Source organism: Balaenoptera physalus, assembly GCF_965194825.1.
Source record: "Balaenoptera physalus genome assembly, chromosome: 3".
In the NCBI taxonomy this organism is placed as follows: Eukaryota; Metazoa; Chordata; class Mammalia; order Artiodactyla; family Balaenopteridae; genus Balaenoptera; species Balaenoptera physalus.
In genome coordinates, this window is record NC_138890.1 from 30118880 (window position 1) to 30133547 (window position 14668).

The following is a 14668-nucleotide window of genomic DNA, read 5'->3' on the forward strand; positions in this document are numbered from 1 at the left end:
TGTCATTTAAAGCCTGTGTTTCCTTATTGATTTTCTGTCTGGATGATCTGTCCATTGATGAAAGTGAGGTGTTAAAGTCCCCCACTATTATTGTGTTACTGTTGATTCTCCTTTTATGGCTGTTAGTATTTGCCTTATGTATTGAGGTGCTCCTATGCTGGGTGCATATATATTTACAATTGTTATATCTTCTTCTTGGATTGATCCCTTGATCATTATGTACTGTCCTTCTTTGTCTCTTGTAACAGTCTTTATTTTAAAGTCTATTTTGTCTGATATTGATAATCCAGCTTTCTTTTGATTTCTATTGCACGGAATACCATTTTCCACCTCCTCACTTTCAGTCTGTATGTGTCTCTAGATCTGAAGTGGGTCTCTTGTAGACAGCATATACCCGGGTCTTGTTTTTGTATCCATTGAGCCAGTCTATGTCTTTGGGTTGGAGCATTTACTCCATTTACATTTAAGGTAATTTTCGATATGTATGTTTTTATTGCCGTTTTGTTCATTGTTTTGGATTTGCTTTTGTAGGGCTTTTTTCTTCCCTTCCTCTTTTGTTCTCTTTCTTGTGATTTGATAAGTATCTTTAGTGTTGTGTTTGGATTGCTTTGTGTGTGTGTGTGTGTGTGTGTGTGTGTATCTATTGTAGATTTTTGGTTTGCAGTTCCCATGAGGTTTTGATATAGAAGTCTATATGTATACAAGATTGTTTTAAGTTGCTGGTCTTCTAATTTCCAATGCATTTACGATATCCTGTATTTGTACTCTGCTCTTCTCACGACTGCTGGTTTTGATATCATATTTGTATGTGGATGATTTCCTACTTTTACTTTATGTTTGCCTTTACTGGTGAGCTTTTCCATTTGTAATTTTCTTGTTTTTAGTTGTGGCCTTCTTTTCCGCCTAGAGAAGTTCCTTTAGGATTTGTTGTAAAGCTGGTTTGGTGGTGCTGAATTCTCTTAGCTTTTGCTTGTCTGTAAACCTTTTACTTTATCCATCAAATCTGAGCAAGAGCCTTGCTGGGTATTCTTGGTTGTAGGTTTTTCCCTTTCATCACTTTAAATATATTGTGCCACTCCCTTCTGGCCTGCAGAGTTTCTGCTGAAAAATCAGCTGATAGTCTTATGGGGATTCCCTTGTATGTTATTTGTGGCTTTTCCCTTGTTTTTAATATTTTTTCTTTGTCTTTCATCTTTGTCATTGATTAATATGTGTCTTGGCGTGTTCCTCCTTGGGTTTATCCTGTGTGGGACTCTGCACTTCCTGGACCTGAACGAGTGTTTCCTTTCTCATGTTAGGGGAGTTTTCGGCTATAATCTCTTCAAATATTTTCTTGGGCCCTTTCTCTCTCTCTCCTCCTTCTGGGACCTCTATAATATGAATGTTGGTGTGTTTAATGTTGTCCCAGAGGTCTCTGAGACTGTCCTCATTTCTTTTCATTCTTTTTTCTTTATTCTATTCCACGGCAATGATTTCCAGCACTCTCTTCCAGCTCACTTATTAGTTCTTCTGCCTCATTTATTCTGCTTTTGATTCCTTCTAGTATATTTTTCATTTCAGTTATTGTATTGTTCATCTGTTTGTTCTTTAAATCTTCTAGGTCTTTGTTAAACATTTTTTGTATTTCCTCAGTTTGTGCCTCCATTCTTTTTCCAAGATCTTGGATTATGTTTACTATCATTACTCTGAATTCTTTTTCAGGTAGATTGCCTATCTCCACTTCACTTACTTGTTCTTCTGGGTTTTTATCTTGTTCCTTCGTCTGAAACATACTTCTCTGCTGTCTCATTTTGTCTGACTTCCTGTGTTTGTGGTCTCCTTTCTGCAGGCTGCAGGTTCGTAGTTCCTCCTTCTTCTGGTGTCTGCTCTCTGGTGGCTGAGGTTGGTCCAGAGGTTTGTGTAGGCTTCCTGGTGGGAGGGACTGATGCCTGCACACTGGTGGTTGGAGCTGGGCTTGTCCCTCTGGTGGGCAGGGCTGTGTCAAGGGGTATATTTTTAGGTGGCTGTGAGCTCAGTACAACTTTAGGCAGCCTGTCTGCTGATGGGTGGGGCTGTGTTCTCTCCCTCACCCCACTGGTTGTTTGGCCTGAGGCGTCCCAGCACTGGAGCCTGCAGGCTGTTGGGTGGGGCCAGGTCTTGGTGCCAAAATGGTGACCTCTGCGAGAGCTCACACCAATCAACATTCCCTGGGACCTCCATCACCAGTGTTCCTGCCCCCACAGTGAGCCACAGCCAACTGCCGCCTCCCCAGGAGACCCTCCAAGACCCGCAGGTAGGTCTAGCCCAGGCTCCTATGGAGTCACTGCTTTGTGCTGGGACCAGTGCATGTGAAATCTTGTGTGCATCCTCCAAGAGTGGAGTCTCTGTTTCCTCCAGTCCTGTGGAGCTCCTGTACTCAAGCTCTTCTGGCCTTCCAAGCCAAATGCTCTGGGGCTCCTCCTCCTGTTGCCAGACCCTCAGGCTGGGGAGCCTGACGTGGGGCTCAGAAGTAACTCCTGTGGGAGAACCTCTGCAATATAATTATTTTCCATTTCATGGGTCACCCACCCAGCAGGTATGGGATTTGATTATAGAGTAAAAGCACCCCTTCTCTTGTCTCATTGTGACTTCTTCTTTGTCTTTGGTAGGTAAAATATCTTTTTGTTGATGGTTGTTCAGCAGTCATGATTTTGGTGTTCAGCGGTTAGTTGTGATTTTGGTGTTTTCATGAGAAGAAGTGAGCATAAGTCCTTCTACTCCGCCATCTTGTCTGGAATCGAGAGGCTCTACATATATATTCTTTTTCAAATTCTTTTCCATTATAGCTGATAACAAAATATTGAATATAGTTCCCTGTGCAATACAGCAGGTCCTTGTTGTGTATCTATTTTATATATAGTATATATATATATATACTATATATACAGTTTGTTAATCTCAAACTCCTAATTTATCCCTCTCCCCTCCCTTCCCCTTTGGTAACCATAAGTTTTTTTCTCTGTCTGTGAGTTTCTGTTTTTAAATAACTTAATTTGTACTATATTTTAGATTCTACATATAAGTGATATCATATAATATTTGTCTTTCTCTCTCTGTTTTTTTCACTTAGTATGATAATCTCTAGGTCCATTCATATTGCTGCAAATGGCATTATTTCATTCTTTTTTATGGCTGAGTAATATTCCATTGTATATATATGCCACATCTTTATCTATTTATCTGTTGATGGGCTTAGGTTGCTTCCATGTCTTGGCTATTGTAAATAGTGCTGCTATGAACATTGGGGTGCATGTATCTTTCTGAGTTATAGTTTCATCTTTTCTGGATATATGCCCAGGAGTGGGATTGCTGGATCATATGGTAGTTCTATTTTTAGTTTTTTTAGGAACCTCCATACTGTTCTCCATAGTGGTTGCACCAGTTTTCATCCCTGCCAACAGTGTAGGATGGTTTCCTTTTTTCCACACCCTCTCCAGCATTTATTCTTTGTAGACTTTCTGATGATGGTACAAACTGATGTTTGAAAACCTCTTTTCAGTTCTCTTGTGTATACACCTAGGTGTGGAATTGCTGGGTCCTATGGTTAAATCCTTTACTTTCACTTTTAAAATAGACCAGAATCTGTGTCCACTTCTCACCACTTCCACCACCTCAACCCTGGCCCATCATCTCTTGCCTTGATTTCTAACTGGCCTCCCTGCTTTCACCTCTGTGCTCCACATACCTTGTATGCTCCACATTACCTTTAGACATGGAAAAGGCCCTTATCATTCCTTTACTCATAACACTCCAGGGATCCCCCATTTCTCTCAATGAAAAAGTGAAAGTCCTTCTAATGGTCTCTAAGGACCCTTGCCCGTGATCTCTCTGACCTCGTCTTCTCCTCCTCTCTCTCTCTTGCTCACTCAGCTCCAGCCTCTGTGCTGTTTCTTGAACATGCCAGGTGCACATTCATCTCGGAGCCTTTATACAGGCAAGTCCTCTGCCTGGAGTGTGCTTCCCTGAAGGTATCTTCTGGCTGTCTCAACTCTTCCCTTTTTCAAGTCTTGCTCAGATGTTGCCTCCAATAAGGCCAACTTCATGTTTAACCCCTGCCTGTTCCCACCCCCAGCAATCCCAAGTCCCCTTCCTCCACTCATCCCCCCACCCCCAAAACAGTTACCACACTTGAACATGTGTCTCATTTGGGCATTTATTACATTTATTGTTTATTGTCTGTCTCCCTCACCGAGAATGTAAGCTCCATCAGGACACGGAGTTAAAAAATCTGTTTCATTCACTGATGTCTCCCCAGGCCTAGCACAAAATAGGTGCTCAATAAGTATCCATGGAGTGGATGAACAAACACTGAATATATGTGGCAAAAGCCACCCTGAGTAGTGTGTGTGACAGAGGAACTACCTGTACTTGCTTGAGAAGATGCTTCTGAAGGGGCCGAGTAAGGTCTACCCACCTCCTGCCCTGGGACTGCTATGAGGGGTTTAATGCTGACTTCGCTACTAAACATAGGGGCCTAGAAGACCCTCTAATGAGAGGGACTCTGGAATCCACAGTGTGTCCATCAGCCTTAGGCAGAAACAAGTTCCTTGAATGATGTGGCAAGTACACGTATTAGCGATAGCCCATTTAAGAGTCATTTAACATCAATAATCATCAGAGAGATGCAAATAAAAGCCACAGTGAGATAGTACCTCACACCTGTCAGAATCACTGTCATCAAAAAGACAAGAAACAGTAAGTGCTGGTGAAGATGTGGAGAAAAGGGACCTCTCGTGCAGTGTTGATGGGAATGTGAATTGGTGTAGCCACTATGGAAAACAGTATGGAGGGTCCTCAAAAATTAAAAATACAACTACCATATGATCCAGCAATTCCATTCCTGGGTATTTATCCAAAGAAAACACTAATTTGAAAAGATATATGCAACCCCATGTTCATTGTAGCATTATTTACAATAGCCAACATATGGAACCTAAGTGTCCATGGACAGATGAATGGATAAAGAAGATGTGGTATATATACATATAAAATGGAACATTACTCAGCTATAAAGAAGAGTGAAATCTTGCCATATGTGACAACATGGATGGACCTGGAGGAGATTCTAAGTGAAAGAAGTTAGAGAAAGACAAATAACATATGTTTTCACTTAAATGTGGACTCTAAAAAAACAAAACAAATGAACAAATGTAACAAAACAAACAGACTCAGATACAGAGAACAAACAGGTGGTTGCCAGAGGGGAGGTGGGTTGGGAAATGGGCTAAATAGGTGAAGGGGATTAAAAGCTACAACTACCAGTTATAAATAGGTCACAGGGATGTAATGTACAACTCAGGGAATATAGTCAGTAGTACTGTAATACCGTTTGTGCATAATCTATAAAAATATTGAATCACTATGTTGTACACCTGAAGCTAATGTAATATTGTAAATCAACTATACATTAATAAAAAAAACTCATTTAAGAATACAAGTTTGAAATTGCCTTAAAAAGTGTGTCAGCATCAAGCAGACAGAAGCCTCGCTTTAGTCTAGCAATGATCATATATATCCACAGAGCACCTCTGTGCAAAGTAGGTGGTGAATGCTGTGAAGTGCGGTTACCAAACTTTGGGTATTCGTGGTTACCCGTCATGATCACCTATCGTGGTTGTTTTGCCATATCCAGGGATCATCTGTACTTGTTTTTCTTTGTCTACTTAAGCAAATCCATTATAAAAAAGAAACTTTATGTCACTACCATAAGTGGGAAAGCACTCTCACTTGATGCAAACAGAAAATAACTGTAAAATTAAAACAAAACAACGCAATTAAACTGGAGCATGATTTTGTTACCTGCTGCTGGGGGAGTCTTAGACCTGCTCTCTCTGTTAAAAAGGGAGATGAGAAGTGTTAATGAGGTGTTACATACACACCAGCATCAAGTGGAGGCTTTCTCCTCTGCCGAATTGGGAGAATAACAAGATTACTGAAGAGAAACTAACTTTCCCCATCTGTGTTTCCATGTTATTTAATACCTCATCTGAACAACATATAAACTCATCCCATCTTTCACCAGGGATATGGAGGGAATCCCAAGAAAGGCAAGAGAGAGGTCTTTGCCCTCAGCCGACTCTCCCCAACGTGCTCTTTCCCCTGCAGGGATCCCTCCCTAGTCTCCAGGAGATGATGTTAACAACCCCCTGCCTTTGGGACCAGACATTTTAATGGCTGCTCCCATGAACAGTATAGTTCATGTCATCTATCTGTTTTATCTTTTTAAGTTTCTAATATGGCTTGGTTTCCAAGTCTAACTCTCTTCTGAAATGTTTCTTCAAGTTTCTTGTCTCCTCCATCCTGCAGAAGGCACTTCTGGCATCAAACACCCCTCCTCCTTTCAAAGTCACTGGCTGTCTCTGGTGACAGCCTCCCTAAACAATCTGTCGAGAGGGAGTCCTTGAGGTAGGAGTGGCGATGTGGCCCCTGCTAATAGCCCATCACTCCCCCTCCTCATGTTCTTCACAGCATGGGCAGCTGAAGCCCACGCGCTCTCTCTAACACACGCTGTCAGCACAGCTGCCTAGGTGGTAAGTGCAGAGAGAGAAGAGAGTAAAGCAAGGAGGAGGTTGGGCCTCCCTCCTCACTTAGGGAAATCAAACTCCACAAAATCCGACTTCACGCTCATGTGTGCCTGGGGGTCTGTAAGCCCAGAGACCAGCCGGGGAGAAGCCAACCCGAGTCATCGTGGGTGACACATGGGAGGTTTGCTTGACTCCAAATTTGGGGTTTCAGATTTGCCAAAGCAATGCCACTCAGAGCAGGGTTGGGATGTGTTTCAGGGTGGAGCTGGAGACCCCTGGGAACCCCAGAGAATTACACAAAGGTGGTAATTTCACTCCTCACCTACAGACTCCCTGTCTCCAAGTCCATAGCTGCTTATAAGTAACAAATGCGTTCCTACCATTGATAAGCCTTTGCCCAGGGCTAGGTGCCTTATGTGTCCGGATCCACTTACTTTTCACAGCACCACAGGGTGAGTGCTCTTACTGGCACAAAGCTGCCAATGAAGAAACTAAGGCTCGGAAAGTTTAAGACATTCGTATAGGTCACGCAGCAAGTGATTGGCAAGGCCAGAATTGGTGTCTGGAGATGTATTCAGGTTCTAACATCAGAAGGAACTGGCTCGAGGACAGGCCAGGCTTGGGCCTGAGCACAGGTCTTGGTCTGCCCAGGACTGAGGAGTTTCCTGGGACTCGCTGTCACTGGAAAAGCCCAGGGCGCTGCAGGTTTTTGGGGAGAGGGTCTGTATCTCTCAGTCTGTCTTTTATATCCTTTCCTCTAATATCTTTCGTATCACAGATATATCAATCATCAATATATTACCTTAAACAATAACAGTTAAAAAGGGTGCAGCTTTAGAGCCCGTGAGTGGGAAAAGGAATCACTTCTTGCCCTCCCTTACCCCCCTTGGTAGATACAGCTGTGTCCAGCCCAGATGTCTTTGAGCTCCTAACGGGTATTCTCTGCTGCTCTCCTTTGTGCCAGCATTTTGGGGCGGAAACAGCCTCCTTCAGCCTCAGGAGCTGTCTCTTGCATTCAGAGAGCTCTGTTTCCAAACAGCAAAGATTCTTTTGAGCACCAGAGAGAGAGTAGTTCTGTTCATTGTGTTTCTGCCGACTACATCTTAATTCCTTCTTAAATTGTGAGCTGCAAGGTCAGCCACTCTGGTCATCTCCTACGATGCAAATCAAGACACATATAGATGGGTTTACAGATTAGCCGACATCCGAATGGCGGAGAATGATTTGGTGTTCTCTTCTGGGGTGCGATCTCCAGGGGTCACCTCACGTGGAGCGGCAGCAGGTGGGGGCTTGTGCCTGGTCCCGCTCTCTTCACCCAGCCCCTCTTACTTTGCTTTGACTGCAGACGTCAGCTCTATGCATGTAGTTTCTCTAACGTTACCTTTTACGTTAGACTCTTTCTAATGTTTTCTGGATTCAGTTTTGTTGGACTTAGTTCAACTTGATTTGATGCCCATTTATGGAGTCTCCATGAAGCACTGGAATGAGGAAAGCCGTCTTGCTATTCAGAAAACTCTAATTTCTTTTTGTCTTTTCAGGAGAACCAGGAGAGTAGCTGAGGGGGTCAGTGAGGCGCAGCGTGCTCTGCGAATGATTTTGTTTGGGTCTTGGCAGCTGTAGGTGTGTGTTCATCCCACGCTGAGGGCTTTCTTTTTATTTGCCTCTGGCTGATTCATCCCTAAGGTATCCAGTGCCAAGCCAGGCTCTGGGAAGCACATTCTTGCGGGGCGGGGCCTTCTTCTCCTATGGCTGAGATAGGCATGGGCTGCCTCCCCATTCACACTGTTTCCTTTGTCTGGAATACGCTTCGTCTCCCTCCCCCACTTCATAATGGCCTCTGCTCAAATGCCACCTATCTGTGAGCGCCCTAAATAAACAAGACACTTCCCACCACTCTCTAACTCCTTACCTGTTTCATTTATCTTCCCTGCCTTTATTATTATCTGAAACTATATACATATGGGTGTGTACTTTCCTGAGAGGTCCTTTTATTTGAAACTGCAGTGAACTTGGGGGGGACACAAACCCTGCCAAGCCCTGGGGAAGAGAGGACGCCCTGGCAGAGTAGCATGGCAGGGCCTCCTGATGAGGCGCACTGGGGAGACCAGGAGGGAACTAGCTTGGCCAAAACTCCTGCCCTCCAAAGGTAGCAGCTGCTTCAGTTGTAGGAGGATGCTGGGTTCAACTTCAGAGGCTCTGGAACTTGTCAGAGAGGCATAGCAGGGCCACAAGTTGACCTTCAGGGTCATCTATTTCTTTCTGCAGCATGGGGCACTGAGGGCAGCACTGTGTTCCAAGGAGCTGCTGCTTTCTTTCCAATCTTGGGGGTGGACAAGTGATCCCTGGCCACCTGAGGGTAGGGACCCCTTGGGCTTGATGCTTCCCTGGCCCATGGCCAAGAGCTACGAGTTTCCTGGAACTTGGGGGGGAGCTTGGAATTGGGGTCCCCATTGTTACTCCTCTACAATGCATGTACAGGTGAGATGGCTCCAGATTCCTTGCTGAAAGTTGGTATTTTTCCTCCCATCCATCCATCCATCCATCCACCCATCCATCCATCCATCCATCCATCCATCCATCCAGATTTCCTTGCTTATCTCCCTGAAGATAGGGACTCTATCTTGCTCTCCACTGCATCTCTAGTACTTATGTATTAGATGAAAATATCCGTGAATAGGTGGATGGATGGAGATGGATGGAAATAGATGGATAGGGACCCCCCTCCTTTTACCAATTTCTCACTTATCATGAGGAAGTAGATTATTTGCCCTCCTTGGCCCCTCTATCCACACCCGTCTCCAAGCTTCCTTTGTCCTTTTGACTTTTGCTCATAGTCTTTCTTCAGCCTTGAGCTCATTTCGGCCAACCAAGAGCCCCCTCATCCTTCAGACCCAGTTTGACACAGGGCTCTTCTGTACTATGTCAGAATTTTCAAATCTGAAGTCATCTGCACGTGTGCCACACACACACACACACACACACACACACACACACACACACTCCTTTGAGAGAAGAGTGTTTGTCTTGCTTATCATTGTATCCCCAGAATGTAGCACGCTGGCCCACTATAAATGCTTGCTGAATAAATAACTGAACAAACACCTATATGGTAGCACAGACTTAATTCTGCTTTGCATTATCATTGGTTGTTTGTATCTAATCAGCCTGGTTGTGAGGCCAGGAACTGGGTCACAGTCATTTCAGTACCTATGCTCATTCATTGCTTCACTAGTAATGGTGATGTTAATAACATGAGCAGATACCCTTTTATGAACATCCTTGGTCTAAGTGCCAGGCACTAGACTTTACCTACATAAGTTCATTTCCTTCTTACGATCACTCTGTGAGATGATTTTGTTAGTGCCCTTTTGCAGAGAAGGAAACTACAGCTCAGAGATACTGGACAACTAGCCCAAGGTCCTTTAGCTTATAAATACAAGCGAGAGAATTTGAATCAGGTATTTCTGAGACCAGAGTCCCATTCTTTCCCCCTTCATAAGGCTGCTTTCCTCTTTTGGGGTAGTAAGGGCTCTTGTAAAAGTTATTTCAATTGAATGGACTTGAAAGTGGTCAGGACATGTTCAAATAGACCTGATGACTGCTTTGTACTGCTGTCACTTGACTGCTCTAGATCCTGTACTGCCAGCGTACACAGCCCTCCAGGATTCTCCTAGCATCAGACATAAGACCCTGTTTTGAAATCCCCGGCAGTCTACTGGGACCACCACCCCACGGGGAGCCACTGCCCAACTGAGGTGGCCAGGTCCTCACCTGTCACGTAGTTCTTCAAATCCAGCTCATTGCTGAGAGGATTGTTGCTCTTGAACATATACAGGTTAAAGGGGGCCGGCTCCTTGCCCACATTTTTCCACATGGTATAGTCCGGCGAGGTCCATCGTCCCGCCAGCACGTCATAATCACGCTGCGTGAAGTGGACCAGCTTGGTCAGGGGATCGTAGAGTCCCCCATGGAAGCCAATGACCATCTGGAAGTCAGGACTGGAGTCGTAATAAATCTCCCCGTAGGCGGTGTACTGCAACTGCTTGATCATGAGCCCATTGATGCTGAACACAGCCAGGGGAGTCCCTGTGTTATCTGAGGCAACATAATACTCCTCTCCACTGCTGCTCTCCATGGCAAAGAGGTGACCTTGGAGGTCATAGTAGAGCGAGGTTATCTCCGAGTTGGAGTGATTGTAGACATGGGTGATGCGAGTCGGGTTGTGGAGGTCAGAGTAGAAATATTGCAAATGGTGGCCCAGGTTGGTCTTGTAGGAAGCCCGCCGCCCCACGCCATCGTAGCGGTACTGGACACTCCAGCCACTGGCCTTGTTGTAGGCTCTCGTTAGAAGGCCCTTGGAGTTATACTCAAAGATGTCAGCCCCTCGCTGGCACAGATAGCCATCGTCGTCAATTTTGTACTGCACGTCACCGAGCCTGGTTATCCGATCTCGGAGGTCGTAGCGCAAGGGCATGAGGCGCACGCTGTTCCCCGGGTTCAGCAAGTGGAGGTTCCCATTGAGGTCGTAGCTGTAGCGCCAGGTCGGGCGGTCATTGACGGCCACGCTCTGGAGCTGCCCATCCCCATCATAGTCATAGGTGTACTTAGTGGTGTTGGCATAGGGCCCCAGTTTCAGCTCCCTCTTGATTACCCTGCCCATGCTGTCATACTGCACCGTCATCCAGTACATGAGGGACCGGAACATCTCGTACTGGACTTCCTTGATCCGCCCGTGGGTGTCAAAGTGCTTGCTAAGGGTCATCACAGCCGTGGTGATGATCTGGTTGATATCATAATAGATGACTCCGAACTTGCCGAAGTGCTCCACTTTGCCAGAAATCTCGTCGTAGCGGTAGAGGTCAACAGGAAGGGGAGTCTCACTTATGACCGGCTTGACGCTTGCGATCCGGAAGCTGTTGTCGTGATAGGTGTATTCAAACCTGGCGTTGACCATGCCTTCCTCAGAGAACCTGTAGATTTGCTTGTCCACAAGTGGGCCAATCTTCCGGTACCTGATGGTGCAGGAGAAGCCCCCACTTTGGAGGCTGACCATTTTTAAGACACCGGTGGTCTCATCATACCCAAAAGTGATGGCAGTACTGTCATAGACAATCTCCGATAGCTTGGAGAGTTTCCCATACTTGTAGAATACCTGGCGCCCAGTGCCTAAAAAGGATGTCTTTAGGATGCGGCCGTCATCACTGTAGTCAAAGATGACCGAAGCGTTGCTTTCGGGCGGGTTGTAAGTGTTGCGGATGTAGCCAATGGAGGTGTGGGTGGACATGCTGTGCCGGGCAACACTGGGCATGGTGACGGCGTGGAGGCGTTCAGAGGAGTCGTACTCGAATATGTACTGACGCTGGCTCTGGAGCAGGAGGACCATGGACTGGAGGAAGGAAAGGGGAAGGGAACACATGAGTTGGCCGTTTAGGACCAAGTGCTCAAATGGACAGAATTTGTTCTATTTCCCTAAGTGGCAATTCAAAAGCCGTGAAGGATGGGGAAATTTAGACCAGAGATTATGGGTAAATTGATTTCATCGGGCACGCTACTCTACGGATCATGGTGGCTACTTGGGGGAATGCTCACCAGACTTGAACGTGCATGTGAAATACCCGGGGATCTGATTAAAAGGCAGATTCTGATTCAGTAGTTTGGTGGGGGAGGGTGGTGGAGAGGTGGCCTGAGAATCTACTTTTGGAACAAGCTCCCAGGTGATGCTGATGTTGCTTGGACCATAACTTTGAGTCACCAGGGGTTTGAAGGACTGAGGTGACAGGCACTGAGTTTGCCTCTAGGCTCAATGACAAGAAATCTTGAGACTGGTTAGAAATGACTGCTGCTGGCCCAGCAGGGGACAGGTGTGATACCCATACTATGTTTGGGACACCGCTGATTAAATCTAAGGAGAAAGCAAATCCTCCATTTAGAAGCTACCGAAAAGATCAAGTAACCCAGAATCATTGATTGTTTGGGGGAAAGAATGGCCTCAAACTTGAAGCCGTGGAGAGATTCTTGCCTCCCCTGGTCAACCATTGTAGCATCTTATGGCATAATGAGAACAGTATTCAGAAGGGACCAAAGAGACAGCAGCCCCTTTACAGAGGAGGTAACAGCTCTATCTGCAAGTGACCGCTGTCGTGAGGAGGCAAGAAAGGAAGAAATGGAAATGGGCTTGTGTGGAGGTGAGTCCAGAGGAGAGGCCCAGGCTGAGCAAGCCCCTGTCTGATGACTAGATGACCAGGGCAGCCTTTAAAAGTCTTGACTCGTGCCCTGAAGGCATCTCTTTTTACCGCTGCTACAACTGGACCTTTTCTGACACGGAGATCTGAGTCTGCCACTTGCAGACACAGGAAAATATATAGCAAGAATCCATTGGCTGGTTCAGCCAATAGGCCAAGTAGGGGAGGGTGCTGGTCCGTGTGCTCGAGTTTTAGGCAGAATGCCCTACCCTGATGGCTCAATTTCGGGCAAGGCAGAAATGAATCACTGCATTTCCAATTCATAAGGAGTGATTAGCCACGCTGCCAGTGGGATGATTCTGTCCGTTTCAACAGCACTATTATTTTCGAGTAAAAATCAGACAATCCACCCTTTTTGCCATTACTAAGCATCTAGAACTTTTTTTTTTTTTTTGCTTTTAATGGTAATAGTGCTGGGATATGAATAACATTTTCCTTCAGATTTCCTCCCTCCCAGAGGGTGAGAGTGCGTGGGGAGCCCTGGTAGAGTCAAAGTAAAGATGTTACAATGTCTTATGGCAAAGCCCATCAGGTCAGCTTAAACAGAGAAGCATGAATGAGAGAGAGAGAGCTAGCCCCAGATGAGCGAGGGCAGCACATCCACCCACCTTGTCAAGGTAGGAATAGCTCCACACTTTCCCGTCGGCAAACACGCGGGACACGATCCGGCCTTGCTTGTCGATGTCTGTCCTCTCGCTCATGGCCCCGCGCTGAAGGCCAGCCAAGCGCCCATTGAAGAAATAGGAGACGTTGACAGCCGCCAGCCCACTGCTGGGGAGCCAGAGGAAAGGGCGGCCCACCTGGTCATAAATGATCCTCAGGGTGAACTTCCGGTGATCATCGTAGATCTTCTCTGTCCGAATATTCCGGTCATAGTCAATGGACAAGAGATTTCTTCCGTGGACCTAGGAAAACACAATGGGTCTGCTTTGAAAGACATCACTGGGGCATGTTAGCTCAGGCTTCTATGGAGGACACAGCTGGCGTGGCCAGGGCCTGTGTGTGCGCTGGAAGAAGAAATACCCTTGAAGTTATTTAGAGAAGTGCTTTCTAAACTCCTTCACATCATAGTACACATAGAAAGTGGTCATTTTTGTAGGGTTCACTAGAATATAGCAAGGCTGCTAATGGCCAGAGATGACTGATCTGGGCATGGCTGCCATGAGCAGTTAGGTAGGCTGGGCACTGCACAGTTACAGGGGTGCCATCGTGTTGTAGAGAGTGTGAATGGTAAAAACTGGGCAGTGCACAAATTACATAGCCATACACAATAGCCCTGGACCCTGGGGTTCTAACTGTCCTGCCTGGCCACCCTGGGAAGCAAGAGGATTTGTATCTTTGCACACTTACAACCCTTTTGTGGCACATCATCAGCTAATGAATAGCTAATGATCTTTAAGAACAGGTGCAAAGATTTCTTCCGAAACCTTAAAAAAAAGGTACCTAGGAAGGTGAGGAGAAGGTCTCAGAAATACATATTTTACAAAGATCTGGGAATACGAAGCCTTATTCGTATGTGAACGCCTTTCATTCTCCCATCTAGAGAAAAATCTCGCCACTGTCAAGGATGCAAGACATCAGTGGAGTGATCTCAACAGGCCTGGGGAATTCCAACAAAGGGAGGAACTGATTTACTTAGATTTGAAAGGAATAATGGAACACATCCAGACATAATTTAATATTTATTTAGAAGTCGATCTGGTCAGAGAAGAGAGCCTGTCTCAGAAGGCAGGGCTGAGAGACTAGACTCTGGGTAGGGGGAAAGGAGAGGGACTCTAGAGATGCAGCTAGCCCTGAGTGGATGGCTGGAAGGGAAGGAAATGAGGCCAACTCAGCCCAGGCTTTTTCAACGTAATTGACTGTAAATCCAGACATCCCTGGGGT

At 45.8% G+C, this 14668-nt stretch overlaps 2 protein-coding genes across 19 annotated transcripts in view; one reads left to right on the forward strand and one right to left on the reverse strand.

The window, feature by feature from the left end:
* The window catches only part of LOC309658178 (uncharacterized protein), a gene marked incomplete at its 5' end in the record, with an annotated part of 80515 nt that overhangs the window by 40515 nt on the left and 25332 nt on the right, over positions 1-14668 (forward strand). The window lies entirely within an intron of this gene.
* TENM2 (teneurin transmembrane protein 2) overlaps positions 1-14668 on the reverse strand; it is a 591699-nt gene that overhangs the window by 15536 nt on the left and 561495 nt on the right. For all 15 annotated transcript variants that reach the window (XM_082456392.1, XM_082456388.1, XM_082456389.1 and 12 more), the window contains 2 exons: positions 13393-13689; positions 10314-11928 (listed from right to left, as the gene is read on the reverse strand). In XM_082456392.1, the coding sequence (XP_082312518.1) occupies positions 10314-11928; positions 13393-13689 (1912 nt within the window). The remainder of the gene's footprint in view (positions 1-10313; positions 11929-13392; positions 13690-14668) is intronic.